Below are 26,756 nucleotides of genomic sequence, written 5' to 3'. Positions count from 1 at the left end.
CAGTTTTTTCAAATCCCAATACTGCGTTCGTGTGTTGATGTCGCCTCGTCCCTGGAAGATGGAAATCCTCTAGTTTTGCCAGGAGATTAAGGAAGAGCATTGAGCTCCTACATTAGCAGGGCACAAGGAAAGGAAAATAATAGAAATTTTGGTAAGATTTGATAAAATTTAATAAAATTTTTGAGAAATTTATATTAGAGTTATACAGTTTTTAAGATTTAGATGTCAAAAATTTTGAGAAATTTAGATTAAAATTATCCAGTTTTAAGATTTAGATGTCAAACAATTTTGATAATACTAAATTTATTTCATTGCAGAAACAAAAAAGCCAGATTCCAGCAACTTTTGCCTTCTGGCACCTTGGTAGACAACGCCCATTTTCAGGCCCTGCCCTGCCCTGCCCTAGGAGCGATGGCAAGGGAGATAAAAGCTTTCATCAACACCATGTCACTTATCGTTAATGTTTGTATATTTATGCGTCTCTCATCTGCTGATCCTCACACTAATATTGTTTGGGATTATTGTGGGAAAAGCAAATATACAAACTGTAGCGCCTTCCAGAGTCATCTGAACCAGGTTATGGACTTACTGGTGACTAACGTCTATCCCAGTGGATACAATGTATCATCTATTGTGGTGGAGGACAACAGAATTTGTTCAGTTTATGGGCTTGTCCAGTGCCGGGGAGATTTAAACCCTTCCGATTGCCAACAGTGCGCATCTACAGCGAAATCAAGGCTGCTTCAGGGATGCGATAATGATGAACCTGGATTTATTCAACTGGACGGCTGCTTCTTACGTTACGACAATTTTCAGTTTTATTCCGAAGAGATTGAGACTGAACCAGTGAATGTTCTTTGCGGTCCTAGGAACAGCGGTCGGCCACAACTATCCCCATTAGATGTAAGGCGCATGCTGTTCGATATTACCGTGAAAGCTACACAGAATCCGGCACTTTTAATCATTAAATGTTGTTCTTCATCAAAGCCATTAAAATAATGAACCATCTTTTCCAAAAACTTTGACAATTATTTCTATTATGTTATAAATCGGAAAGACAGCTTTCTAAATAAAAATGTTCAAGATTATCAACTAAAAATACAAATAATATTCGCTGATTTGCAGGGGATTCTACCTGATGGCAGAGAGGTTGCAGTGAAACGGCTGCGCATAGGTTCAAAGCAAAGAGACGTTGAATTTCTGAATGAAGCAAATCTCATCAATCGTATTCAGCACAGAAATCTAGTGAAATTGCTTGGTTGCTCCGTTGAACGCTCAGAGAGGCTGTTAATTTACGAATACCTCCGGAACAGTAGTCTCGACCAGATTTTATTTGGTCTCTACTCGCTCTTGATCTACTTAACGAATGCTGGTTTGATTCAGTTTGTGCATAGAACTTGCTGATCTTTTTAATGACTCTGGTGCATTAATGGCAGATACAACGAAACAGCATTCGCTTCACTGGAAAAGGAGGTATGAAATCATAGTTGGAATAGCGCGTGGGCTGGCCTATCTTCACGAGGAATCTGACATTCGGATCATCCACAGAGATATCAAAGCAAGCAATATTCTACTCGACCATAAATACCGAGCCAAAATAGCAGATTTTGGGTTAGCCAAATTCTTTGCAGAAGATCAGAGCCACGTCAGCACTAGAGTTGCAGGAAAATTGTAAGAATTTACCCAACTTGACATAATAATCAATCACAATACATGAACCACCTCCAGCCCGTAGATATGCATAATTTTAGTAAACTCAAGAAATCAAGATTTCATTGTGCAGAGGTTACATGGCTCCTGAGTACGCGTAGATATGCATAATTTTAGTAAACTCAAGAAATCAAGATTTCATTGTGCAGAGGTTACATGGCTCCTGAGTACGCGCCTTACGTGGACAGCTGACAGAGAAAGCAGATGTATTCAGCTTTGGAGTGCTTGTACTTGAGATTAATAGCGGAAGAAAGAATCAGAGTTTGGCTCAAGATATGGAGTTTCGCATTGAAGGGGTAATTGACCGTGGACCCCATTTTTCCAGTAAAATGTTTTTAAAAATGTCCATATCCTTATGCCGAACATTTGCTAACACTGGTTTTGTTGATATTGGCCAAGCAGGCATGGAAACTGTATAAATCTGAGAGAGCAATAGAAGTTATGGATCCCACATTGGAGGGCAGTTATTCGTGGGAGGAAGGGGTTAGAGTGATTACAGTTGGTCTTCTGTGCACGCAAGGAGAAGCAGCTTTGCGGCCTTCAATGTCCCGCGTGGTGTCGATGCTGACAAGTAAGGAAGAACAGCTTCCTTCCCCAACAAGGCCTGCTTTCATAGATCTGGACTGCGCGGACACAGGTCCCGACCAGGTTACACGTCCTCCTGCTCCTGACACAACATTAAGAGGTAACCGGTCGTCAGAAGCTACGACACCTGCCGATATCTTTTCTGCGGCCGCTGATCCTTCATCCGGCATTCTGGAGCCCAGGTGAAGAACGTATTTCATCGGGTATTTTGAAGGCCAAGTAAGATTTTGATAAAATCTTGTAAAAATGTTGAGAAATCTGAATTATAATTTTCGAGCTTCACGATTATCGTGAGTAACAGGTTTTTTTTAATAATGTTAAATCTATAAAGTGTTTATATTTTTTTTAAATAAAAAAATCAAGATTTCAATCGAGAGAAAATTATAACCTTAATAGACAACCCAAAATTAATATATTTTTGGGCATAGTGATTGTAAATATAGATTTTCACAATATTATTTGTTTAAACTCATATTACCTGTAAAAAAAAATATTTAAACACTTTTATGTTTATATTCTTTGAAATAAAAAAATCAAGATTTCAATCCAGACAAAATTATAACCTTAATAGACAACCCAAAATTAATATATTTTGGGGGCATAGTGATTGTAAATATAAATTTTCACAATATTATTTGTTTAAACTCATACTATCTATCAATAAATGATTTAAACACTTTTATGTTTATATTCTTTGAATAAAAAAATCAAGATTTCAATCCAGACAAAATTATAACTTTAATAGAGAACCCAAAATTAATATACTTTTGGGGCATAGTGATTGTAAATATAGATTTTCACAATATTATTGGTTTAAACTCATATTATCTATCAATTAGTTGTTTGACTTAAACTTGGCCATTCCCACCTCTAAAATTAAAATAACAATGAACTTTGGTTACTATTGATTAGAGGATGTTTGAATTTATATTGTTTATCAATATGTGTTTGAAATTATAATTTTCTATTTTTAAATTTAAAATAAAAACAAAGTTTATATATAGTAGTTTTGTCCTTGTCACTTAAATTAAAATATAAAACAATAAAAATATAAAACTATAAAATGTTATAATAAATTAATTTTAAATTGTAATTAAATGTATTATTAAATTTTGTAAATTAATATTGTTTGTATTGCAATATAAAAATAATTATTAATAGTTTACATTTTGCTTTTTATAGTTTATGAATATGGTCTTATGAAAATCTTATTATTGGACCTGGGTATAGAGGTCCTATCATAAATTTCTATTAAACCTTGGTTTGTGAATATGAGAAATTTTATATGTATTCGTATTATGGTTGAGTTCGCACAAAAACCTAAGTGACCTCTACCCCTTAAAAATATAAATATATCTCTCACCTACCATTAATAAATCTTTTTAAATTACATATGTGATTTTAAATAATCATTTTAAATTAGATATGTAATTTTAAATAATATATTTTTTATTAGATTATATTAATCATTAGCCATTTTTATAAATAGGAATATAAAATGATTATACTCATTAGCAATAATTTTATCACCTTCCCAAAACAAATTGTATCATAAATGCCCATCCTACACCTTGATGTGATATATGTACTTCTCTTTAATTAATAGAGGTAATTGACACATTAATAGAGGCAAAGGGCAATAACATGTTCAATTTGATAGTCAATCAAATTGAACATAAATAAATTAAATTATTTAAAAAAAAATCATATATTTCAATGTGTAATGTTATATAATTGAATATAAATAAATTAAATTATTTAAAAAAAATCATATATTTCAATGTGTAATGTTATATTATAGAATTTTTTGCAAATTTTTTTTGGCCAAACCTAAACTAATATGGGTTTGACCAAAAACCCATTGCAATATCTATTGCCTTGCGGTAGGGATAATAAGGATGACTATTGGTTATAAGATTACGCTTTTTCTAGTTGTTATGCAATTATGGTATCTAGACAAATTTGAAAAGAAAAAATAATTATTTAAAAAAATATCATTAGTTTCTATTTAAATTTTTTTTAACTTTAAATTAGTTTTTTTTTTAACTATTTAGATAAATATAAATCAACCTAAGTCTAGTAACTAGGTATATAATTAGTATTCTTAAATTTATCTAAACTTAATTAGGAGACTTCACTAATTAAGTTGATAGGCTTTTTATGGTGAGGTTCCTACTCACGACACTGTAGCAGATTCACAGCCTTCAAAAATATAACATTTTGACAGTGTGATTGACCATGGGCCTCCGATCTCTGATTTGCTCCGCCCGAGGTTCTTTGACTCTTAATAACCGTGCGTCAGCCACATGGCAAAGGATGACATCATGATTGTGGAAAGGATGTTACATCATAAAGACAGTGAGCGATGCCTTCCGAGGCTAAGCCCTTTAGCTTGGGACAAGGGCTCGATTCTTTAGAATATTGCGCTACAAATTGTTCCAATGTGTAATGCATGAGACCACATCATACGTGCCTGAGCCTTTATAATATCACAGAAACACAATCGGCAATTTCACAATGTAGCATTTGGTTGCAATCCCAAAACTTGCGATCTTCGATGAGTGACGTGGCCTGATCTACGTGGAGAGGAAATGAGTGAAGCCCCTCCACATGAAATTTTATCATATAAAACCTGTGTTAACCCTTCCTGCCCAACTTTACATGAAAACATTTATTAACCTATGGCTACCCAACTTCATGATTTAGATAGATAGAACAAATATTTAAACTGTCGCCACCCTTCCAATGCGCCGACAACCCTTGATTCCTTTGAACTCTTTGTGACTGTGGTGCTAGCCCCCAAACCGGAGCCCTCTCTATCGACGATTTCTAATGAGAGGTGTAACCTTGGTGCACGACATATCAATTTGTCGATTGTCGATCGTCGCCATCTTTTGCGTTTGGGCCTTGGTCCTGTGGCTCTTCACGTGACCACAGTCTAGCCCCGTATCAAATCCCTTCAATCGGAGGTTTCACTTTGATGCACAATACACCTCAACCTGTGATCGTTGATCTCCCATACATGATGCCATCACTGCCATGTATCTTCCACGTGTCGCCCTTGACTCCTTTGAACTTTTTGTGACCATGGTGCTAGCCCCAAATTGGAGCCCTCTATCGACAATTTCCAATCGGAGGTGTAACCTTGGTGCACGACATGTTCATTCGTCGATTTTCGATTGTCGATCACCTTCTGCGTTTGGGTCTTGGTCTTGTGGCTCTTCACGTGACCACTGTAGAAATTCTACAAATTCTCTACAAATATACCTCTGAGATCTCTGTAGAAAATATGACTGTAGATTAACCCGATAATGCAATATACCAAAGAAAAATACTATAATCTACTTCTACTATCAATTTGCGAAAGCTTAAATATTGAGCAAAATCGAGCTGAACACATATAACCAGATGAAGAAGAATCAATGCACATGAAACACAGAAAATACTCAAGGGAAAGCCTTAGCTAAAAACCCCACTATCTATATTATCATACAAGGTGGAAATACATCAGAATTATACAAATCCTTAGATCTCACAGCTAGCCAACGCTCAATACAATCCTCTTGAATGCTCACAAACAATCAAAGCTTCTCACAAGCCTTCTCCTCTGCCCTCCAAGCTCCTATTTCCTTGCGCTATTTCTCCTGGGTGATCCTCCTGTTACCAAGTGGAAAACTCTCAACCAAGTGGAACACTGATCTCACACCCTATCAGAACTGCGCAATCCTCAAGGAACCTTACCTTGACTGCATCCATGAGTTTCCTTTATAGGAAAGCACATGCAACTGATAGTACACTGTCCTTGAAATTTAGCTCAACTGGGTCTTCCTCAGAATAAACATTCATGAGTTTCTGATGAGGGAATCTTCAGTTATATGGAGTACACTCGTTGAGTGCATGCATGCATCAACTGACTGATAAATCACAATTAGTTCCTCAAACAGTTTGGAACTAATTTAACTGGACTTAACTCAGTAAACAGAGCTAACTAACTACAACTCAAATATAACTCAATCTTATCTCCTTAAGGGATAATCTCCTTAATTTAATGGATAACTGTTGCATGACTTCAGAAAGACTTCTAACTTAAATTTATCCAACTAATTAATCCATAATGAATTAATTAATTATTTCCAAGCGGCTGGTGAGACTAAATTCGATTTTAATTCACAATTTTAATTCAAGTACAAATTAAAATTGGAATTTCTGGATTCTATTTTTATCATTTCTTGTTGCTATTTTCAACACTCCCTCTTAACAAGAAAGGAATTCAACTCGATCCCGATCGTGAACCTTTGGAATGTTATGCATGCAACACTTCTCTCTAGTGTTGTTGCTCTAGGAACTTTAGAAAAAAGCATCCAACCTGAATCAGTATGATGCATCTGTCATCAAAGTCTCTAACTGATATTGCCTCTGTCAATTGAAAACTTTGCGCTTCGGCTGACTCTACATTTCTGCACTATTGTCAATCCTTCTTTGCGCTATTTAGTATCTGACTGCTCTAGCCTCTGTCACTTTGATATTTGACTGCGTCAATCACACTGATTCCTCCCGCTATTATTTACTTTGGGCTCTTGTAGCAAGGTACAATCCAAGAGATAAAACCTCTCAATGGACCTTGCCCAATTTCAACCTTCTTGGGACTATCGCTTCACATCACCCCACCTCACACCTAGAGGTATGGTTGCATGTGATCCCTCTGCCCACTTCTCCAATTGTGACTCCTCCATAATTGTCTGAGACTTCTTCTGAGGCTACATGTTGAGAGGTAATTTAATCTCCCTCTCAACCACCAAGTCTCTAACATTTGCCTTGCTCCTCAAGGCTTTGCATGCATCTTGAACCTCAAGAGCATACAGGTTCTTAACTCATGAACCGATTTGTTTTTCCTGTCTCGTGGTGATGTGTCTAAGGAAAACCTTTCCCTTACCAAAGACAACATCGTAGCCTTTGTCCTCCAACATCATGACTGATACCAAGTTCTTCTTCAGTCCAGGCACATACTTCACATCTGTCAAGGTGATAAGAGCTCCATGCTCCCTCTGAAAAGCAAACATGTCCACTCATGAAACACTATACTTTCCGTCGTCACCCATCTCTGCGCATCTTGAGGTCTTTCTCCTCCAAGGTACGGAATAAAATTTTATCGCCGGTCATGTGGAATGAGGCTCCACCGTCAAGATACCAAACACAGCCCATCATCGATGACACCATGCATGCGATGAGAGTAAAGTCCATTTTGAAATGAGAGGCTAATGCCTCACCTTCCGATCCTTTCAAGGATCCCTTCTTGGAATTCTTCGATGGGCAATTAGTCGCATAATGACCCATCTCGTGACAATTAAAGCATCTCACTTTAGACTTGTCACCCTTCTTCCCTCCATGAGAAGAATTCGATTTGGAATGGGAATCCTTCCCCTTCCCTTTCCTTGCCTCACTTACTAAGGCCAGATTTTCTTCATCATCATCCTTGGATGAAGAATCATCTCGTGTGCTCCTCCTAATCTCCTCCTGCATCATATCCGACCAGTGTCGTTCCCAATCTGACAGTTTCTCCCTTCCATTCACAGAGTCCTGGTAGTTATTCCAGCTTTATGGAAGGCCAAGGAGAGTGAGGCTCACCATATCATCATTGGCAATAGTTATTCCGACACTTCCAAGCTCATCTTTGCAAGCGGTGAGCTTGTTCAGATATGTGGAAATAGTATCTCCCTTGTCCATATTGATTCTTCGAAGCTTATCCTTGAGCGCCAATTTCCTCTAGTCGCTATTGTTCTCGTAGAGGTCCTTCAATGTCTTCCACATTGAATATGGAGTATCCTTCCCATGGAGACTCGAGACAATCTGGTCTCGAACTCCCTCAAGGATGATCCGTCTCGTATTTGCCACACACTTCTTCCACTCAGTCAACTCTTATGCATTAGTTGAAGCTGGCTTTTGGATTTCTTGATCATGAAATCCTTCAAGCTGTTGTCTTCTAATACAGTCTCCATGCGATCTTTCCATGCTATGTAATTTGAGCAGCCTTCCAAGGCATACTCGAGTCTCAAGCCATAGAACGCCATTGGCCAACCTTGAAGTATAATAAGAATTCGATTTGCACCTGTAAAACCGAACTTCAAACTTCGAATTCTCTTCTTCGTATCCTGTTCATTGTTTCGATAAACTTGGCTTTGATACCATGTAGAAATTTTGCAATTTCTCTATAAATCTACCTCTGAGATCTATGTAGAAAATATGCTGTAGATTAACCCGATACTGCAATATACGAAATCAAAATACAATAATATACTTCTACTATCAATTTGCAAAAGCTTAAAGATTGAGCAAGATCGATCTGAACACATATAACCAGAAGAAGAAGAATCAATGCACATGAAACACAGAAAATACTCAGGGGAAAGCCTTAGCTAAAAACCCCACTATTTGTATTATCATACAAGGTGGAAATACATTAGAATTATACAAAGCCTTAGCTCTCACAGCTAGCTAGCTCTCAGTACAATCCTCTTGGATGCTCACAAGCAATCAAAGCTTCTCACAAGCCTTCTCCTCTGCCCTCCAAGCTCCTATTTCCTTGCGATGATTCTCTTGGGTGATCCTCCTGTTACCAAGTGGAAAAATCTCAACCAAGTGGAACACTGATCTCTCACACTGATCTCACACCCTATCAGAACTGCACAATCCTCAATGAACCTTACCTTGACTGCATGCATGAGTTTCCTTTATAGGAAAACACATGCAACTGATAATACATTGTCATTGACATTTAGCTCAACTGGGTCCTCCTCATAATAGACATGCATGAGTTTCTGATGAGGGAATCTTCAGTTATTTGGAGTACACTGGTTGAGTGCATGCATACATCAACTGACTGATAACTCACAATTAGTTCCTCAAATAGTTTGGAACTAATTTAACTAGACTTAACTCAGTAAACCGAGCTAACTAATTACAACTCAAATATAACTCAATCTTGACTCCTTAATTAACCGATAATCTCCTTAATTTAAGGGATAATTGTTGCATGACTTCAGAAAGACTTCTAACTTGAATTTCTCCAACTAATTAATCCATAATGAATTAATTAATTATTTCCAAGCAACTGGTGAGAATAAATTCGATTTTAATTCACAATTTTAATTCAAGGACAAATTAAAATTAGAATTTCTGGATTCTATTTTTATCATTTGTTGTTGCTTTTTCCAACAACCACAGTCTAGCTCTTTAATCAGAGATTTCAATTCGATGCACAATACACCTCAACTTGCGATTGTTGATCTCCCATATGTGACGCCAGCATTGCCATGTATCTGCCACGTGTTACCTTTTGAAAAATGCCACGTGTCGCCCTTGATTCCTTTGAACTCTTTGTGGTCGTGGTGTTAGTCCCCAAATTGGAGACATCTCTATCGATGATTTCCAATCAAAAGTGTAACTTTGGTGCACGACATGTTAATTTGTTGATTTTTTATCGTTGATCACCTCCTACGTTTGGGTCTTGGTCCTGTGGCTCTTCACGTAACCACAATCTAACCCCTATATTAGAACCCTTCAATCAGAGGTTTCACTTCAATGCACAATACGCCTGAACCTCTGATTGCTGATCTCCCATGCGTGATGCGATCACTGCCACGTGTCACATTTTGAATAATGGCACGTGCAGCCATTTTTGGGCCTATTGTTTTCATTTAAATTGTTGAATCCACCTGCACGTGTCAACCCTATTGGCACTTCGTGATGACATCAACCTCCCCGTGTCACTTGTCACAACCAATTATTGGCTGCAACGTGTCCCTTAACGCATCCAGTCGTTGTTTTTCGCCTGTCTCTTATCAGATATAATCTTTTTTCTGCCACACGTCCCTTTGGGAGGAGAGATAAATTGCTCAAGCCTCTTTGGTTTTGTAGAAAAATCCTTTATTTTGTTATCGTCCATCCCGACACTTTAACACTAGTGACCCATTTCAGTGGTTTCATTGCATATCGCAACTCACAATATCAACACTTTTAAGATGCGGCCCATTCTTGGAAAGTTCCGCTTGAGAGCGGATGCGATGTTCTATTGAATTATTTTTCATACCTTTGGAGGGTTTGGATATCGAAATGAATAGAAATCTCCAAAGTCGGAAGTCGGAACTTGAAAAAATAGGGCATTTAGAGGTTGACAAGGATCGCTAGATATCTAAAACAGATAAGGCAGTGACACCTCGGACCTGCGGGACATTCCTGTTGGTCTATTAGTCAGACGAACCTCTTTATAATAGAGTTATATCATACTAATAACATCACGGAAATTATTTTCGAAATTTTTGATACATGTAGCATTGGTCTTGTATAATAATAAACAAATATCTAAATTTTGAATCTCTGAATTGTGCTATGGACCTCCAACCACTAATATGAAACCCTGATTTTTTATCATGCCAAACTTAAATGTGAAATTTCATCCGCCCCTTATCGTAGCTTTTGGAATACGACCTCCGATAAGATCCTCTATCTATGCACATATCTTGCTCTCACTGTCTATTTTATTCATTAATTACCACTGGTTAGCCAACTATGTGCATTTATTGTCGTTTTATTCTCCCTCGCATGAAGATCGTATGTTTTATGCCCTTGTACAAAGGCAAATTAATATGATTGCTCGACCTTTTTTTCCATAGATTTCCAAAATATTTCTTCTAGTGTCAAGGTTTCAATGCCCGAAAACTCTTATATATATTTAATCAATATGCCACATTTTTTTAACGATTACAACTTAAAATATCTACACGCATCTTGGTCTCGGTGGCTACTCTATTCATTAATCTAATTAACGGACCGACCATGTGCGTTTATTTTTGGTTTATTCTCACTCACACAAAATTGATATGTTTTATGCCCTGGACACTTTATTATATGTGTTTATTCAAATGAACCACATTGATATGCTGGATCAAACTTTCGACTTGCAAGGCTTCGAAAAGGATTCTTCTCATGTCAAAGTTTCAAAATCCCGAAACTCCCATGTATATTTAATCAATATGTCACATTTTCCTTCGATTAAGGTTTGAAACTTATCCACACATCCTAACATCGAGGATTTTTCTATTCAATAATCTAATTAATGGCCCACCTATGTGCATTTATTCTCACTTTACTCTTGCTCGGGCGAGCATCCCTATCATTGTCTTTGTCATTGGTAACCCCATGACCTATGCCACGTGTCATGAATCTGATTTATTGCTCCCTCTACTTAGCTAGTAGATGGGCATGTGCTCTATTTAGCCTCTTCACGTCGCATTATTCTGTTGATTTTTTGAGTTTTATTTTCTGTTTGTGTTTCTGTGCTACTGCTGGTCTCTTGTTGTTGCTACTACATGTCATGCTAATGTCTTCAACCGGATAACTACCCCGAAATTTTAATAAAAAACAGGTGAGAATCGAGAACCTGCTAACCATATCATCTTCTGCACTCAAATGACAAGTATCAATGTTTTCATACTACATATATAGCTTAAAATACTATGTGCATTGTCATGACGTACAACACACCTACCTGTAGAGTTTCTGAAATTCCATATATAAACAACCAACTTTCTATGCTTAAACATTTCAATTTTCCTTTCCCCTTACCTTTGACTATTGGCAACAATCTAAATTGTAAATAATTCTTCTTTCATTTGGCTCCAAGTAAGCAAATCATGTGAACGATCATTCTCACTACTTTATTTCCGCTTCTCTTCCAATGTTGACAGCATTTTACGGGCTTTCACCTTTTAGGACACATCCTTTCCTTGTCATCATGGAAGTTGCCTTGACAACGAATGTCATCAATTTGTTTCTAGCTGGCTCTACAATGATCCAAGCATCGCTCCAAATAATTGAACTTGGTCTTCTTGCTTCCACAAAGTCATCGTCCCAATGCTATCGCATTTCCCTCTTCGATGGTACCTCTCAGTACAAAACTTTGCTTCTGTCTACTTACAATGGCCACGTCATCTCTAGTTCCTTCTAGTTGGGTTCAATTATCATTCTCAAATAAGTCAGTTGCACTTTTTTGCAAAACTATGTGTATGTTCACTCTTCACCATATTCTTGATGTTTTTATGTTCCTTCCCTCTCTCTGCCACTGTAACTCCGACTAATGCTGCATTTCTTTTCTCTTTCTTTCCTTCTTTTCAAGACTTTGCAAATTATTGAACTGGAAGTTCTCGAACATCATGAAACTTTGATTGGGGACCTGGGTCTTCTTTAAATTGTACAAATGTAGACATACCAATCGGGCTCTTCAACATCACACGTCCTCGCCTCGTCTATTGCTACTTCAACACATGATTTTGCGTCATCATCAACTCAGTTGTCCTCCGCTTTGCGTGCTACCATTCCATTCATGACGCTAAGCCCCTAGTGTAAACAATGGTTGATCCAGGGTAGGGTGCTTGGAAAAACATATGTTCGCTCCTACAACAATGCTTGAGGCTCCGGAAAGGTCTTTGGATTTGACCTCGTTGATTATGCCAATGATAAAATCCATCTCTCTACCTTCGGTGATCTGTCAGATTCCTTGCATGACCTTGTCCAAAGTGGTAAGCTTTACATGGTCTCAAATGGCACTATGAAACCAACAAACACAAATTACAACCATCTCGATAGCAAATGGGAAGTCTCCCTCTCTGCAACTTCCATTGTTGAACCTTCCTTAGATGATGTTCCGACAATTCCTTTTCACCGTTTCCATTTTAAATCTATAGATGAAATCAAATATTCAAACCTCATCTCAATTATTGACATCATTTTCCATTGTTAGGTCAACTTCTTGAACTTCCACCATTCGTTGAAGAGATGGCTTTGTGATGAGCCTAGGTATTGCAGCAAGAATGCTGCAACTCCCAGGGCTATCAGCTTTACTTATCAACCTGGGGTTCGTACAAACTTGGAGGTGACAGTGCTATATGCACAAGTAGAAGTGAAGGTACTGCCTATTGTCACTACTCATCTGGCAAGAGACCCCAAGGGTTCCAAGCCAAACTTCTATAGGGTCAGAAGAATATTGATTTTTATGGAAGAAGAGCAAATCTATTCTAAGGGAGAGCTACTCTACTGCAGTAATGAAGAAAACAATCATGTAATGCTAAACTCACACCAGACCTTAGCTAACTAATTAAACAACTATGATAAGTAGAATTATTAGATCAATCACTAATCTAATGCTTATTATCTAAGTTACAGAGGTAAAAGCATCAAAACTAGACTAAGGGGTAAGCAAAGGAAACTAATCTAAGTCTGTGTTTAAGCAGAAGAGCAGTTGGAGATCAAAATTGGTCAAAAGAGGACATAAGGGAGCAACAGCGCATAAGGACCATTGGATCAGGAGGGTGAAAGGCAAACGAACGGTTGAGATCGGATCGTAGGAGGGTACGTAGGTAGATGGGCGAACATGGTTAACTAACAAGATGGACGGCTGAGATTATATCACAGAGGCTAAGTCAAGAGATGGATGGATAGGATTAATCGGTAGATGGATGACGGAGATTAGATCACGGGCAAAAGAAACGTGCGGAAATGGTAGCGGGTTGGCAGAGGTGGTAAGCTGTATTTCGCTTGCCCTCAAAACCATAAGCTGTATTTTGAAATTTCACGCGATTAGCCTCCCTGGGCGACATGTAGCATGGGTAAACCACTCTTATCGCATGCCCTTCGGTGGATAACGATCGAACAGAAATCCGCGCGATAGGGCGTGACAACCATTGGATCAGGTGGGGCTGATCAACGGTGGAGATCGGCCAAGCTAGTTGGCGGTCGGGTGAAGCAACAGCCGTCGGATCAAGGGATAGATGGATGGTGGAGGTTAAAGTGGGAGAAGAAATTGTGCGGAAATAATGGAGCGGGTTTAGAGGGCGGTAAGTTGTTTATCACGTGCCCTCAAAGCTGTAAGTGGTTTTCTAGAATTTTATGCGATTAGCCTCCTCAGGCAACAAGTAGCACGGGGAAACCACACTTATTGCGTGCCCTCCAGTGGATAACGATTGGACAGAAATCCACGTGATATGGAACGATAGCCGTCGGATCTGGATAGGTAGATCAACAATGGAGACTTAACCGAGCTAGTTGGCAAGCGGGTGCGCGATAACTGTCGGATCTGATGAGGCAGATTGACGGTGGGGATTTAAAGTGAAAAAAGTCAGCGTCAAAAGTGAATCAGGCAGTGATTGGTCGGGTTTTTCTGTGAAAGGAAATCTACGAGGAAAAATCATTTAAACCGTGAATTAACAGCTTCCGCCTAAGTATTTCATGCTGAGGGGGAATGAAAGGGATATGAGGGAGATCAAATGACAGGAAGAGAGTGAAGGAGCAGATGATCATGAAAGGGACAGAGTAACAATGTAGTGAACCTAGTGACTGTGCTAAACAACAAACTCCCTGTGAAAACCAAAACCCTGTGTTTTTGGGGTTGCTGCAGGGTTTCTTCCTCACGTCATGGTCCCAGAGGGAGGAGGTGAGGTCGAGACACCTGTGGGAAACCTTGTGGATCTTTTCTTTGCTAACCTGCTAATTGAATGAAACCATAAATGATCTACTCTGCACTACTGTAATGCGACTGCAACTATTTAAGCAAATGGACAGTTAAACAATAAACCTTTGTAATGGAAATGTTGCTACTTAAACAAATAACCAGTTAAACCATGAATCATCTACTCTATACTGTGGTGATGCAAATGCAACTACTTAAGAAAATAAACAACTAAACCATGAAGCTATGCTAGTGTTGTAATGGAAATGAACTACTTAAGCAAATGAATAGAAAACCATGAATATATACTACTGCTGTAATGAAAATGCATCTAATTAAGCAAATGAACAGAAAATAGGAATTTATGCTAGCATATCAATACAATAAAGAGGAGCTTTGGCTACTAGGGTCGTGCCCTAACCCAAGAGCTTCACCCCTCTGAGTTAACTCAGTGTTGGCTCAAAACAAAACTCGTCTTCATTATAAATCAAAAACTGTTACAAGACTTGCAGCTTGAAAACAAAGTAGAATTCTACGGTGAGAAATCTGAATTCTTGCTAACTCTTAGTGACTTCCTTCAAAATTAGGGAGGCACAGTTCCCAATTCAATGATAAACTCGTGCTTTCCCTTTCACTAGCTCAGATGCCTTCTAGTAGGGAGGCTTGGCTCCCAACTCAAGATAAACTCGTACTTTCACTTGCTTGGTTGCCTTCTAGTACACATGATTTGGCTTGTTTTGTGCTCTCATTTGCTTGGTTGCCTTCTAGTACTCCTGATTTGGCTGTTTGCACCTTCACTTGCTTGGTTGCCTTCTAGAAGGGGGGGTTGTTTGTACTTTCAGCTGACGGAGGGATATTCGAATGGAGGGGCAGTAAATGAGGAGGATTTACCTCCTGTAATTCCTCTCCCTTGTTCCATTCGAGTTTCTACCAAGGTCTTTACCATAGTTCCTTGCTTTTATCTTTTATCCCTGCATTTTCCTTGCTTTTATCCTTTATTCCTGCATTACATGCACATTAGACCACAAAGCAAAATATCTAACTCTACTCATCTCATAAACAAAATATAATCAAAAGTATGCAATAAGTTGTGAGAATAGTTGGTTTTACTAGAAAAAATTCTAAGACCCTTCTCGCTTATTTGACCTCAACGTTCATGCCAAAAATCTACTAAGATTTATTCTTTTGCAATAATAGCCACATTTGATTTTTCGGCTATTGCTCTTAATGTATACTATGTTCTTGTCTTGGATCCTCTAGCCATGAGTAGTGCCCCTTCACCATTTTTCCAATGATTTTGAAATAGCCTTCATAATCCAATAGTCCCACATAGATTAGACTCATGCACATCTCTGGAACATGCCATGTCTACTCCAACAATGTTGCAAAAGTGATTGTTTCTCAAGTGCACTTTACCATATTCACCAAGATTATATGTAACATAATTATTTTTTCTTGGGATTACAAGGTAAGATACCACAAAGTTAAGAATCCAATCAATACTAAAACTAGAGATATATAAACATGAATATTCTATTGAAATAATAAATAAAACCTGACCGTCTAAAACTACGGAAGTGGTCTCACTTTCATCTTTGTTGGCTAATTTTTTATTTTGCATGGCTGGTTTTTTATCCTTCTTTTCTTGCTTTCAAACTCAACACTCTCTTTTCACGTGTCTTGGTTTTCCATAGAGATAAAAAGTGAGTTTTCCTCTTTTTTTTGATCTACCTCTTAACTTTGAACATCTTTTACGATTTTCCCACTACAATCAACGAGATTTAAAGCTTCTCCTCCTTGGTTCTCCTTGGTTTTCTGTAATTGATTTAAATCATAGCTCACCATTAATTAAGATGTTGCTAACTTCATCAAACTTTAGGGTTCCTGTAAGTGTTGAAGTGCCCATAACCACAATTAAGTGCTCCTAGTTGTATGATATGGAACACCTTAATAAGATGGCTCTAATCTCATCATTCAAAATTATTTTAATAGAGGCCAGTTGGTTGGTGATCGTGTTGAACTCATTTAAGTTCTTTGTTACTAAAGAACAATCCATCTTGAGGTTGTATATTTTCTTCATTAAGAAAAGTCTTATTTGACGCTATGTTTTTCTCATTTAGATCGTGCAATTTTTTCCATAAAGCCAATTTTTTGTTCTCTTTGACCACATTAAATTGGACATCTTTGCTAGACATTGATGGATTGTGGTAGTGGCCTTGTTGTCTAGTTTGATCAAATCTTCATATCATTAGGGTAAATTTGATGTCTAAAATGGGTCTCCGAAGGTAAATAATAAAATAATAGTTAACATGATAAAATAAAAGTTATGAATTTTTAAAGAAAAAAAAGAAACTAATTTTTTTATCATATTTTTGGCTTATCTCCTTATATTTGTACTCAAATATTAAGTGTAGACACCCATTGGATGCAGAATTGAATTCCACATCCAACAAGTACCCACTTTGCACACTTATGAGTAGACCTATATTAAACAAAGAAATTGAGAGAGATTACATGAAAAAAAACGTTTTTTATGTATTCTTATTTTTTTCGTTGTAGGTCTACTTTGAAATATGCAATGTGTACTTGTTGGATATGTAATTTAATTCCACGTCCATTGGGTGTCATGTATTCTCAATTTTTTTTCATTGTAGGTCTACTTAGAAGTATGCATAATAGGTATTTGTTGGATGTGGAATTTAATTCTGCATCCAACTGGTGTCTACACTTGATGTTTAAGTAAACTTACAAGGAGACAAGCCGGAAATACAATTTAAAAAGTAGTTTTCTTATTTTCCCTTCAAAATATTCTCGGTTGGGGATGACATCATCATCTTGAATCATATTGGCTCTTTTAAAGTTAATTTTGTTAATACATTTTTGTTTTAAGGCTCATTTTTAACCTCCAAATTTCTCTAATGGTCATCAATGAATATTTCTTTGCTATCCCTTAGTTAGCAAAGATTTATCCTTCAAATCAATATATTCTCCATTTGTGATTTCCATAGGGAAAACATAGCCTTATGTAATTTCTCCATGTCACTCAACAATGTTGTTTCCATGCTCAACAAGGACAATTCAAACAATAACCCAGTACTACTCAAACAACCAATAACCTAGTGATGGTTTATATTCTCCATTTGTGATTTCCATAGGGAAAAAATAAGCTTATGTAATTTCTCCATGTCACTCAACAATGTTGTTTCCATGCTCAACAGGGACAATTCAAACAATAAATCGGTACTACTCAAACAACCAACAACCTAGTGATGGCTTTGTAAACCATCGAGGCTCCCTGCTATGCATTGAAATTTGTTCTGATATATTATTGATAATAAATAACCTATATTAATAATAAATAATCTAGCCCATGGGGCGTAGAATAGACGATGACGGGGTGTATTGTTAAGTCACTCTGTGATGTGAAGGTCATTGGATCGAAACTCCATGGGAAAGAATCCAACCATGTTAAGGGTTGGTGTGGTCCAGGATGGGTGTGATTTCCAAGTGATTTTGATGACTTAGATGCCCAAGCCAAAGGTCTCAAACAACTTGACAAACAAACAAAAATAAACAATAGATAATCTAATTTTTAGGCCACGGCCAAACTAAATACCAAATTAATATATAAGACTTTTTTTTGTGAGACAAAAATTTACCGCCACCCAAAAATTTTACAAAAATAAAACACAAAATAACACAATACAAAAAGATACTCCAAAATAATATAATTCACCTAATATATATTTTGTCCATGGAGAAATTGGCTAATACTACGATTTTACTTAATCAAAAATAGCTTAGCACCTTATTTATCTAATTGACTTTGACTTAAAAAAAAAACACTTATCCTCGCAGATAATATAACTTTGTACACGGAATTAATTTTGACCAGTCACAAATTCCAAGTCTCACTTGTGTATTCTACCGTCATTTTGTCCAAGAATTTGCTCATACTACTATGGGCCCAAAAAACACGTGTTTATTTAAAATAAATTTGACTCTTATATTAAGTCAAAAATAACCCGCCGGGCCCAAAAAACACGTGTTTATTTAAAGTAAATTTGCTCTTTTACTAAGTCAAAAATAACCCACCGCCTTATTTATCCAATTAACTTTTGAAAATAACACCTCTTCCCTCTTAAAATATACGCGACCAATAAAATAATTTTGTATTCGAGGGCAACGAAAGATTATTCACTTGATAACTTTCAACCATTCATTACAGCAAATTATGTGTTGATGAAATATAACCTCAAGTAACAACATAATAAAGTTTTCATTACAGCAAATTATGTGTTGATGTGGGTCGATAGGCGAAGAATAATGTTATTTGGTCGAAATAGTCTATATTAGAATTATATTAGAATTGGGTTTGAGGAATTTATATTTTCAATAAAATGATTGGTTGAAATTGTAAGTTAAGTAAATATTTTTAGTTAAGATTTATATTAGAATTGGGTTTTAGGAATTTATAGTGTCAATAAAATGAATGGTTGAGATTGTAAGCCAAGCAAATATTTTTAGTCAATAGGAAAATCGTTTTTTAGTTTCAAATTTGTTTCTCTTTAATTTATTAAAAATCACTTGTAAAAAGTGACTATCCTTGTAATTGATTAAAAAAATAATTATGAAAAGTGGCATTGACATTTGGTATAAGTCTGATTCATTTGGTGTGACTATTGAAACTTGGAGCTTTTAATAATAATTGTTTTTTATTATTTAAGGTTTATAACAATATTATTAGTATTAGTTAATAATAAACATTAAATTTAATATTAATAAGAATATTAATGTTAATATTAATAAATTGTTAATATTATTAATGAAATTAATGTTTTTAAAATAAATAATATTATAATTAATAGATATGTTAAATTATGTTGATTGGTTTTATGGTTCAAAATCAAGGGAGTATATATGATTTTCTAGATTCAGTAATCAAATGGTTGCTTGGAGGTGGGCTCCTTGTGTTCTTATACACTAATTTGGTGTGTGACTTAGCAGTGACCTTAAAATTGAATAATAATAATAATAACAACAACAACTAATTGGCATATAAATGATGAAAAATAATGTTTTTATCACATTTACTAATGTAATTATAATAATATTTAATAAATAAGATTAAAAAACAATAATTAATAATTAACTTATTGTATATATATAATTTATATTAAAATATTTATTTCACTAATATTATAATAATAATAATAATTAACTTATAAATAATTAAAATAATGTTTTTAACCACATTTACTAATATAATTATAATAATATTTAATAAATAAAATAAAATAAAAAACAATAATTAATAATATTATATATATATATAATTAATTTATATCAAAATATCTATCTCACCACCGAGAGGTCAGCATCTCAACTGACCACCAAGATGATTCGATTATTTTATTGAGAAAACTGAAAATAAAAAATATATGTGTTTTGAAATATGAGAGACTATTTTGATATGATGATAAGAGTTGGGTAGGGAAAAATATATCTCCATTCCTCATTTTTATATTTAAGTGTTGAATATTTTTGCCCGTATATAACTGTTCTTTAGTATTTCTCCCCCTCCAACTACGTAAATATTATCTATCAGTCACCGGCGAATCACTCTTCAATTTTGTACTCATTACCTAGTAAATGCCAATTTTCCTTTTCATAATCCATGGCTTCTGAAGGCGACTTGGGCCGTCCCTGTACCTTTTCATAACCCATGGCTTCTGAAGGTGACTTGGGCCGTCCCTGTACATTGTACTTCGTCTAGGTCCACGTCAATTTTCGTATGGAGCCACTGGAGCCACTCGCTTACACATCTTTTATTTTTTTCACCCGTGGATACTAGAGTCAAAGTCCATGCCGTGTATGGCCAGTCGCAAAGTTGCAATTCCAAGAACATGGACCGTGTAATTGAACAGTGTTTTTTCATTTACTAATAAATACCGACCAGTGTTTTCAAATCCCATACTGCGTTCGTGTGTTGGTGTGGCCTCGTCTCTGGAAGATGGAAATGCTCTAACTTTGCCAGGCGATTAAGGAAGAGCATTGAGTGTCAAGAAAGCAATAGAAATTTTGGTAAGATTTTGATAAAATTTAATAAAAATTTTGAGAAATTTAAATTTAAATTATTTAGTTTTAAGATTTAGATGTAAAACAATTTTGAGAAATTTAAATTAAAGTTATCCAGTTTTAAAATTTAGATGTCAAACAATTTTGATAATACTGAATTTATTTCATTCCAGAAACAAAAAAGCCAGATTCCAGCAACTTTTTGCCTTCTGGCACCTTGGTAGACAACGCCCATTTGCAGGCCCTGCCCTGCCCTAGGAGCGATGGCAAGGAAGATAAAAGCTTTCATCAACACCATGTCACTTATCGTTAATGTTTGTATATTTATGCGTCTCTCAGCTGCTGGTCCTCACACTAATTTTGTTTGGGATTATTGTGGGAAAAGCAAATATACAAACTGTAGCGCCTTCCACAGTCATCTGAACCAGGTTATGGACTCACTGGTGACTAACGTCTATCCCAGTGGACACAGTGTATCATCTAATGTGGTGGTGCACAACAGAATTTGTTCAGTTTATGGGCTTGTCCAGTGCCGGGGAGATTTAAAGCCTTCCGATTGCCAACAGTGCGCATCTACGGCGAAATCAAGGCTGCTTCATGGATGCGATAATGATGAACCTGGATTTATTCAACTGGACGGCTGCTTCTTACGTTACGACAATTTTCAGTTTTATTCCGAACAGATTGAGACTGAACCAGTGAATGTTCTTTGCGGTCCTAGGAACAGCGGTCGGCCACAACTATCCCAATTAGTAAGGCGCATGCTGTTCGATACTACCGTGAAAGCTACACAGAATCCGGCACTTTTTGCTGCAGATTCAGTCCCCGGACCTTCTAGTATGTACAGCATGGCACAGTGTTGGAAAGATCTGTCTTCAGCAAGCTGCGGATGGTGCCTAACTTATGCCCTGGCAAATATATTGTCATGCCCACCAGGAACTCTGGGAGCACGATCCGGCTTAAGCAGTTGCTTTTTGCGTTATGATGTTGATGATTTTCTAGACATTTCCGTTCACTCGCAGCGTCCTGCAGGATCCGGTATCGTCTTCTCACAGTTTACGACGAATTTGAGTTTAATGTGATTGTAAGCTGAAATTAATTTGATTATAAATTCAGGAATATTTTAAAATTTTGATTTTGGACTATAGAAAATTTTAGAAACTGAAATGAATTTGATTATTGAAAATTTTAGAAACTGAAATTAATTCGATTATTGAAAATTTGAGAAACTTGAAATTAATTTGATCCTAGATTTAGGAATATTTCAAAATTCTGATTTTGGAATATTTTGTAAAATTTTATTTTTAATTTTTTTAATATTATAAAATATTTCAGTTGTTAAATTGTCAGTAGGGATAGTTATTATTGGTGTTATGCGCTAATGGAGATTTACTCTTCACTATTATTTGTTGTTCAAGGAAAACCATACTATTTAGAATTACTTGTTGGTAGTACTTAAAAAAGCAAGCTTTCACTCTTATAAGTGACTAGGTTTTGAGTAGTTAATCTATTACTTTAGATCCAAAAAAATGAACTCTTAACCAATTTTAAAGCATGGAAATTTTACATTTAATTATTTTTCATTGAATATTTTCAAAATATTCCAAAATCTACTCTATAACAAAAAAAAATTAATTTTATTTTAGTGAATTGAACTATAGCGAATTTGCTAATGTTTTTTCTGTAAATTTTATGCAGAAGGCAAAAGATATAAGGTGTTGGGGATAGCCTTGGGCTTAGTAGCCGCTACCGTTGGATTAATTGCATCCATAGGGATATGGAAGTGGAATTTCTTCTCTCATTTGAAATGTTGGGAACAGAATTCTGGAACCAGAGGTCTTTAAGTTGCTACTGCATTTACTGTTAAAGATTTAAGATGTGCCTCGTTAACTTTTTCTTTTCAGTTCTTTGAAACAATTTATTATGATGACCGAGTATTCTGTGAAATATGTGTTCAAAATTCAAATAGATGTCATGTGATTGTTTTCTCAGGTGAGAGAGGAGAATTTACCTCATCGCCAATGATAGCTAATCCAGAACTTATTATGAATTATGATACTGTGAGAGAGGCTACGTCAGATTTTAGAACAGAGAATAAGCTTGGCGAAGGAGGCTTTGGATCCGTTTTTAAAGTAAGTCATTTCTAAAGTTAAGTGAAATTATATTGAGGTTAGAGGTTTTAGGTAAGTGGCATAGTTATGTCGATTGCATAATATTTGGGAAATTGATACTCTGGAGAGAGGAGAGGGTAATTGACGGTGAGGAGAGAGGGTTATTTGTTTGACTTTTTCTGAACATCAGATTTTAAGATATTTCTGAATTTGCAATCAACATAAGTTTAGGACACATTCAACATGAGTTTAGGATGATTTGAATGTAGGGTTATTTGTTTGATTTTTTTTATTTTTGAATTTGTAATTGACATAAGTTTAGGATGATTTGAAGGGAGGTTTTTGTGACTTTTGTGAAAAGAAATATTTAGAAAATTGTTTTCGAAGTTTATCACATAATTGAAATATTTGTTTATTTGTTTTTAATTATCAAATGTGATTTAATCAACATAACTTTAGAATAATTTGAATAGAGGGTTAGAATAATTTGAATAGAGGGTTATTTGTTTGACTTTTTTTTCAACATCATCAGATTTTAAGATATTTCTGAATTTGGGATCGACATAAGTTTAGGACGATTTCAGATTTTAAGAAATTTCTGAATTTGCAATCTACATAAGTTTAGGATGATTTGAATGGAGGCTTTTGTGACTTTGTGAAAAGAAATATTTAGAAAACTGTCTTCACAGTTTATCACATAATTGAAATAATTATTTATTTGTTTTTAATTATCAAATCTGATTTTTCATCAATACAATTATCAAATGTGGTTCTTCATCAAGAATATTAAAATGATGAATCACATTTTCTAAAAGAGTCTACCATGATTAGTCCATTACATATTTTATCATTTTGACTACAGGTCGACATTATGCTCTCATTTCTCTCTGCTAGCTTCTGCTCCCCTCTATTATACTCTCATATCGTCCCATGTGCAGTCTTTTTCTATACAAGGCACTCATTCTGTTACTATCAGTTATCAAATACATATGCGCTCAACAGGATCTCCAAGCATATGATCCACAATGTAACTCGATCAATATATCTTTCTCAATATATAATATGCCGATTTTTTCCTTCTGAAAAAAAAGATTAGTCCATTACATAATTGATGAACCACAATTTCTTAAAGAATCGGCCATGATTAGCCTATTACATAATTGAAATAATTGTCTACACGCTTTTAATCATTAAATGTGGTTCTTCATCAAAACCATTAAAATAATGAACTATCTTTTCCAAAAACTTTGACAATTATTTCTCTTATATGATAAATCGGAAAGACAGCTTTCTAAATAAAAATGTTCAAGATTATCAACTAAAAATACAAATAATATTTGCTGATTTGCAGGGGATTCTACCTGATGGCAGAGAGGTTGCAGTGAAACGGCTGCGCATAGGTTCAAAGCAAGGAGACGTTGAATTTCTGAATGAAGCAAATCTCATCAATCGTATTCAGCACAGAAATCTAGTGAAATTGCTTGGTTGCTCCGTTGAACGCTCAGAGAGGCTGTTAATTTACGAATACCTACGGAACAGTAGTCTCGACCAGATTTTATTTGGTCTCTACTCCCTCTTGATCTACTTAACGAATGCTGGTTTGATTCAGTTTGTGCATAGACCTTGCTGATTTTTTTAATGACTCTGGTGCATTAATGGCAGATACAACAAAACGGCATTCGCTTCACTGGAAAAGGAGGTATGAAATCATAGTTGGAATAGCGCGTGGGCTGGCCTATCTTCACGAGGAATCTGACATTCGGATCATCCACAGAGATATTAAAGCAAGCAATATTCTACTCGACAATAAATACAGAGCCAAAATAGCAGATTTTGGGTTAGCCAAATTCTTTGCGGAAGATCAGAGCCACGTCAGCACTAGAGTTGCAGGAACTTTGTAAGAATTTACCCAACTTGACATTATAATGAATCACAATACATGAACCATTTTAACTTGGGGATCTAGAAATTAATGGTCGTGTATAAGATCTAGAATCCTACATGAATTTGGCCTAACAAGATATGCATAATTTTAGTAAACTCAACCAATCAAAATTTCATTCTGCAGAGGTTACATGGCTCCTGAGTACGCCTTACGTGGACAGCTGACAGAGAAAGCGGATGTATTCAGCTTTGGAGTGCTTGTACTTGAGATTATCAGCGGAAGAAAAAATCAGAGTTTGGCTCAAGATATGGAGTTTCTCATTGAAGGGGTAATTGACTTTGGACCCCATTTTTCCAGTAAAATGTTTTTAAAAATGTCCATATCCTTATGCCGAACATTTGCTAACACTGGTTTTGTTGATATTGGCCAAGCAGGCATGGAAACTGTATAAATCTGAGAGAGCAATAGAAGTTATGGATCCCACATTGGAGGGCAGTTATTCGTGGGAGGAAGGGATTAGAGTAATTACAGTTGGTCTTCTGTGCACGCAAGGAGCAGCAGCTTTGCGGCCTTCAATGTCCCGCGTGGTGTCGATGCTGACAAGTAAGGAAGAACAGCTTCCTTCCCCAACAAGGCCTGCTTTCATAGATCTGGACTGCGCGGACACAGGTCCCGACCAGGTTAGACGTCCTCCTGCTCCTGAGACAACATTAAGAGGTAACCGGTCGTCAGAAGCTACGACACCTGCGATATCTTTTCTGCGGCCGCTGATCCTTCATCAGGCATACTGGAGCCCAGGTGAAGAACGTATTTCATCGGGTATTTTGAAGGCCAAGTAAGATTTTCATAAAATCTTGTAAAATCTTGGATTATAATTTTCGAGCTTCACGATTATCGTGAGTAACAGGGTTTTTTTTAATAATGTTAAATCTCTAAAGTGTTTATATTTTTTTTAAATAAAAAAATCAAGATTTCAATCCAGACAAAATTATAACCTTAATAGACAACCCAAAATTAATATATTTTTGGGCATAGTGATTGTAAATATAGATTTTCACAATATTATTGGTTTAAACTCATATTACCTATAAAAAAAATATTTAAACACTTTTATGTTTACATTCTTTGAAATAAAAAAAATCAAGATTTCAATCCAGACAAAATTATAACCTTAATAAACAACCCAACATTAATATATTTTGGGGCATAGTGATTGTAAATATAGATTTTCACAATATTATTTGTTTAAACTCATACTATCTATCAATAAATGATTTAAACACTTTTATGTTTATATTCTTTGAAATAAAAAAATCAAAATTTCAATCCAGACAAAATTATAACTTTAAAAGAGAACCCAAAATTAATATACTTTTGGGGCATAGTGATTGTAAATATAGATTTTCACAATATTATTTGTTTAAACTCATATTATCTATCAATTAGTTGTTGACTTAAACTTGGCCATTCCCACCTCTAAAATTCAAATAACAATGAACTTTGGTTACTATTGATTAGAGGATGTTTGAATTTATATTATTTATCAATATTTGTTTGAAATTATAATTTTTTATTTTTAAATTTAAAATAAAAACAAAGTTTATATAGTAGTTTGGTCCTTGTCACTTAAATTAAAATATAAAACAATAAAAATATAAAACTATAAAATGTTATAATAAATTAATTTTAAATTGTAATTAAATGTATTATTAAATTTTGTAAATTAATATTGTTTGTATTGCAATATAGAAATAATTATTAATAATTTACATTTTGCTTTTTATAGTTTATGAATATGGTCTTATGAAAATTTATTATTGGCCCTGGGTATAGAGGTCCTATCATAAATTTCTATTAAACCTTGGTTTGTGAATATGAGAAATTTTAT

The 26,756-nt window shown here is 35.5% G+C and overlaps 1 protein-coding gene across 1 annotated transcript; it reads left to right on the top strand.

The window, feature by feature from the left end:
* The first annotated feature begins 411 nt into the window (after positions 1-411).
* On the top strand, positions 412-25,707 carry LOC149210306 (cysteine-rich receptor-like protein kinase 25). Its single transcript, XM_089398927.1, is given in 13 exon segments — positions 412-951; positions 1,126-1,336; positions 1,437-1,671; positions 1,784-1,807; positions 1,862-2,006; positions 2,113-2,477; positions 21,114-21,910; positions 22,571-22,708; positions 22,865-23,004; positions 24,335-24,545; positions 24,646-24,880; positions 25,052-25,196; positions 25,303-25,707. Coding segments are annotated over 13 exon segments (3,591 nt in total).
* The last annotated feature ends 1,049 nt before the right edge of the window (positions 25,708-26,756 follow it).

This window comes from Pinus tabuliformis, chromosome 1_2 (assembly GCF_031772625.1).
Source record: "Pinus tabuliformis cultivar Carrire ecotype Pingquan chromosome 1_2, CPIR1, whole genome shotgun sequence".
Lineage (NCBI taxonomy): Eukaryota > Viridiplantae > Streptophyta > Pinopsida > Pinales > Pinaceae > Pinus > Pinus tabuliformis.
Note: the sequence above shows the minus strand (reverse complement) of the source record. Positions and strands in the feature narration are given on the sequence as shown.